Raw genomic sequence first — 5,294 nt, 5'->3', positions numbered from 1 at the left:
CCAGTCCATTTTGGACTCTCTCTCTCTCTCTCTCTCTCTCTCTCTCTACAAAACGCGATAAAAGGGCATGATAAACGTTTTGCGATTTTCAAAGTGTTCGTCACAAGCCAAATTGGGGGTGGAACAATGCTCTTTTTGAGCGAAAAATTGAACAATTGTCATTCATATGCGCGTTGTAAGTGCCAGACTAACTTTTATCCACTTTGAAGAAATCTATGTTACTAATCCTAGATGAAGGATGCTGGGCCTGGCCCGCCCGGCCCCGTCTATAAGTGTCACTGTAGGAGACAAGGGATCAACAGCTGGGGTATAATCGGCCATTGATCCATCTCAAGGCTTCTTGCGTTGCCTCTAGAACCACCCCCCCCCCCCCCCCCAACCCAACACACACACACACCCGCGTCAATCCGACGATCCAAATCGTTCGTGTCACCGAAAAGGATCATCTCTCACCCCGTGTCACTTATAAACGAGGTTGGCCCAGGCAAAGGCTGGCCACCAGAAGCCAGGTCCTTGGTGTCTTGGTACAAAGCAAAGGCTGGACCACCAGGACCAATACAAGAAACTGATTCGATTGGGCTGGCCACCAGAAGCCAGGTCCTTGGCTCCTTGCCAGAAAGCCGGGACCTGTTCGGCAGTCCCACTCGAACAAGTCTTTGCTAGCATGTTTAAAACAAGGTTGACCTGGTCGAGTTAATGCGTCTGAGGCAGGCGCTGTTTATATAAACTCGCGCTTTTCGAATCAGTTCTAATTTCTCTCACAACTGGCTCTGATATCTCTCTCTCTCTCTCTCTCTCTCTCTCTCTCTCACTCACACACACACACACACACACACACACACAGTGCACACACTTGTAATACACACAAACTTACAGGGGCGCTAATAAAAACAATTTCACGTGCAGATCAGGGTGCCTTGCCATCTCTCCTTGTTCTTGGATCAATCGATAGACATATAATCAAGTGCAGAGAAATGAAGCTACTTGTGAATTTACTGCTGGTGATCGGCTTAGGTGCAATGTGCTGCACGAAAGTTGTACTAGTAGAAGCCTCATGCAGCTCATTGTCTGACGGAGGCGCAGCGGTTATGAGCTGCAGATCACTGTTGCAGGCGCCTGCGGGGGCAGATGATAAGGAGGCGATGAGCGGAATTATCTCGGTTGCGGTGCCAGCGGAGATAGCGGTGGCGAGGGGGAGCAGGCTGCTGGGGGCTCTACAGGCGGTGGGGCATCAGCACTACAGATTCAATGGCACAGCGTGGGCGCTGTACAACGCCACAGCATGGCTGTATGAGCAGGCCAATACATCGATGCCGCTGCCTGACATGGGGCGAGAAGCGGTGGTAGGGGTGCACTTCTACTTGGCCCAGCCGGACACGGCCGGCGGGCAGCCCTCGTGGTGGCTGGGCTCTAGCCGTATCACCGCCAAAGGCGTGGCCGCCACCACTGTCAGCTCCGATAGCATCACTTGGAACCTACTGCAAGCCACCAGCTACCAGCTCATTGTCAACGAATCCTCCAGCACCGACTGGACTTGGGTGGGTGAGGTGAGCTCCGTGCAGCGCCTCGACACCCAGCGCGGCCTGCCCCCCCCGGATACTGCTGCCGCTGTTGTCGGCGACACCTTCTCTTCCGTCTACTCTGCCCTCTACGTCTTCTATGCCGCATCTACCGCTGTGTGACTCACCCACCATGTAGGCGCGCTAGACCGAGTCCACAGACTCCACTGCTGTATAATTGACTTTGTCAGATCTCTTTAATCTATTGTAAAAGTAGGGTACGGGCCGGTCTGTTTTCAGTTGCAACTCACATTTCCACTACACTGCTTTTATTAACTGGAATCTTTTCCAGATACCTTTGAATTTGTTGCTTCTAAAGTTCTACACATGACGAGCGGTCGTCTGTTCCTCTCTTCGTAGAGAAACACTTCTCTACACCTCCCTGCCTCCCTCACCCAGCTATGGCCTGCGCGTTCGCCTCTCTCTCTCTCTCTCTCTCTCTCCTTTCAGTTCGATGGACATCCCTCGCTTGCGCGTTCGTCTCTTTCTCTCGCTCTTGTTTACATCCCTCTCTGTCTCTCCCTCTGTGTGCATCCTTGGTTGACCACGCAGCTCAAGGCAAAAAAAAAAGAGCACTACAGGCGCTTGGAGACAAAGCTCTACCCTCACTCTCTCAACCACAGGACGCAAAGCCGTCCAACATTCGAATCACCGCAGACTCCCTCTGTCTCTGGCCGTCGCCCTCAGCAGCGCAAAAAAAAATACTCCATATCGATTCGCCGCGCATTGACACATAGTAGCTCTCTCTCTCTCTCTCTCTCTCTCTCTCTCTCTCTCTCTCTCTCTGCAGGTCTCCTGACTCCTGAGTCCTACCTCTCATTCGATATGGAAAAAATATCTGCTCTCTCTGTCTCTCTCTCTCTCTCTGTCTCTATTTGATTGCGTGCCAGGTGTCGAGCCCTTTGCACAGTAGTTTATGTAGGATTTAATAAAATGGCAAAATCAATATATCAAAAGACTTGCTACATAGAAGACAAATAAGTAATGCATTGTCGCTCCTCAATTGGTGGTCGTTTTAAGTTCCAACATGATGTTTTAGTATGCAGTTTGTCAACCCATGACAAGCAAGAATTAAGTCCATTCTTGTAACTTGGGACACCAGGTTGTAGTATAACAAGGTGAGGACTCACGATGGCCTGTTGAAAGTAAGGGGGAGGAAAGATTTATGCAAGAGGAAAATGGCATAACCTACCACACTTGGGTGATAGAAAGGTTATACCATTTTCCTCTTGAATAACAGGTCTTGAGTTCAACTCTCCTCGTCGGCTAGATCTCTAAGGTCTCTTGGGATAGTTTTCTACGACGTTAAAATTCTCTTCTTCTTCTTCTTCTCTCTCTCTCTCCCCTCCCACACACACTCACATGCACACACATATACATGGAACCTCTCTCTACTCTCTTCTTCTCGTTGATAAGTGCCCTTTTAATCTCTCTCTCTCTCTCTCTCTCTCTCTCTCTCTCTCTCCACACTCACTCACACACACACACGTATACACAAATACACAAGCAAGTATGCACGTGTTGAAATTGACCTATCTACCATCCCAAAAGCTGATTTACACAAGAAGATGTACTCCTGCTAAATCTAATAGTGGGTTGTCCACAAAATTCCTCTCTTTGTCAACTCTCTCTCTCTCTCTCTCTCTCTCTCCGATTACATACTTGAGTTGCATCGAGATCTACCACATGGATGTCCGAGCTTTGTCATAAGCAGGTAAGCCCTCCTCTCTTTATAAAATATACTCAATGTTTGAGTTTTTGTTAATGTCTCTGTCATGTGCATGTACATACATACATGCACTCACTATAGTAACCGATAAATTGAGAGAGAAGGGACACCAACACAGGTGCCCAATGTCAACAATTTTTCAAGCACTTTCAGAAAGGGTATAGAAGTCTCTTTATAGTTATTTTTAAAATTTTGAAAATACACTTGTTTGTTTCCAAAATACATGCCGTTATGGCAAGGTACGATAAGTAAAAGTTTGTTAGTATAGTACACCTAATTTGTTCTTGGTAGCCTCTGAGAGAGAACAAATGTGTAATCTTCAACACTTCAAGGCTCGGCTAAGTTTGAAGTCTTTTTGTAATTTCTTTGAGATTTAAATACATTCACTTACTATTGTGATTCTGGCCAAATTTTTTTATTTGAAAATACACTTTCACAAATTGTTAAAAGATATCAATATTGGTCTTTAAAAAGACTCTTTGAAAAAACAAAAGCAATTTTATCTTTAAAAATTAAATTCTCATAAAACAATAAAATATCCACAACAATTGTCATTTTTTTGTTATGTGCACTTAAGCTAGAGTATTTACTTTATGTAAAGTAGAAAGGCTTTTTACTTTACATTTTCCAAAGTCTTTTTGCTATGTGTACTTAAGTGGTTCAGTTACTTTGTGTAAAGTAGAAAGCTTTTGATTATCAATTCCCAAAAGTCTTTTCATTTTTTTTTCAATGTTACTATTCACTTTTGCATTTTAAATCTTCCTACCTTTGAGTTTTGCATTTTAAAATAGAGGTCTTATAAGGTTTTCTCTTGAATGAAGAGTGAGTGACACATGGAAGGTCTCTCCTTCCTTAAAAAATTTAAGCTGCTTCATATGAAGTTTAGAAGCATAGAAGTCATTTTCAAGCATGCAAACAAAGTAAATGCTACCTTAGTTTAAGCTCTCTATTCACAACACTTTTGAATCCCTTAGGGACACTTATCTCTCAAAGAAAGTGATGTAAGGAAACAAAAGGGACAACAAAGATATTTTATAAAGAACCTTGCCATGTGGCGCTCATCTAGCCAAAGAATCCAACGGCTTTAGTTTTGCAACAACTTTGCACACTTAACCCTATGGCCTTCCAGGACAACTACACACGTGTCCTTGACAGGACAACTACACATGCGACATCTCCTCATTACAAGGTGTTCAACTGCAAACTGCTCCCCCTCGTTAGAAATTGCCCCACTCTCTTGCAAGACTTAGAGACGAGAGAGAGAGAGAGAGAGAGAGAGAGAGAGAGAGAGCCTGCCCCTCAGGCCCTCGCTCTCCTGTGCCACCACTCGCTCCACACCTGTCCACCTCAATTTGCCAACTCACGCAAGCAACGCTCGTTTGTTGTCGGCCATTCACAAGCTGCTGCATAAAAAAAAGGCAATGTTTTGGCCCCTGCCCCGTCGCGGGACACCTCCCCTCCTTCTTTGTCGCCACTCTCTCCACCTCAGGATCTCCGCACATCCCATGCACTTTTCATTTCCTTTGAAGGAAAGCATCTTACGAGATTCTAACAGATTCTTTCAATTGCTTCCGCTTACTCAACTTCGACGAGAAAAAATCGTAGACACGTTGTGAATCGAACTCATGTCCACAAACATCGATTCGTGTCGCTCTGCCAAACCACTCCTTCACAATTGTCAAAGTTTCCCGAATACCCCTGGATATGAGATTAAATATCTCCAAAGATAAAATAAATTGTAGCTTTCCATAAGAGGATTGATTGTCTATCAATACAAATACAAGATGCTAAAACTAGAATTTGAGTTGGATGCACGCTTTGGAAATGAATTGCTTCATCATTTTAGACATAACGTTATTAATTTGTGACCAATCTTTCCTTTTCTATTTCTCCCAAGTCCAAAGGATCTTTGGAGATTCTTATTAAAAAGACATGGGTACAGATCTACTAAGCTTGGTAAGCTTTACCAAACTTAGTGGATCTACTCTCATTTCATTAATTAATTT

The 5,294-nt window shown here is 44.6% G+C and overlaps 1 protein-coding gene across 1 annotated transcript; it reads left to right on the top strand.

Annotated features, from left to right (window-relative positions):
• The first annotated feature begins 815 nt into the window (after window positions 1–815).
• LOC147455482 (uncharacterized) lies at window positions 816–1,780 on the top strand. Its single transcript, XM_086515273.1, has one exon. It carries the CDS (start codon window positions 975–977, stop codon window positions 1,680–1,682), a length of 708 nt encoding a protein of 235 aa, XP_086371399.1. The 5' UTR covers window positions 816–974; the 3' UTR covers window positions 1,683–1,780.
• Window positions 1,781–5,294: the final 3,514 nt, after the last annotated feature.

This window comes from Adiantum capillus-veneris, chromosome 6 (assembly GCF_014529385.1).
Source record: "Adiantum capillus-veneris isolate H3 chromosome 6, ASM1452938v2, whole genome shotgun sequence".
Taxonomy (NCBI): Eukaryota; Viridiplantae; Streptophyta; class Polypodiopsida; order Polypodiales; family Pteridaceae; genus Adiantum; species Adiantum capillus-veneris.
The sequence above is the reverse complement of the archived record's forward strand: the minus strand, read 5'-3'. Positions and strand labels throughout refer to the sequence as shown.

Coding starts and splice junctions, on each gene's coding strand:
- LOC147455482 (XM_086515273.1), top strand. CDS start 975: ATGAAGCTACTTGTGAATTTACTGCTGGTGATCGGCTTAGGTGCAATG.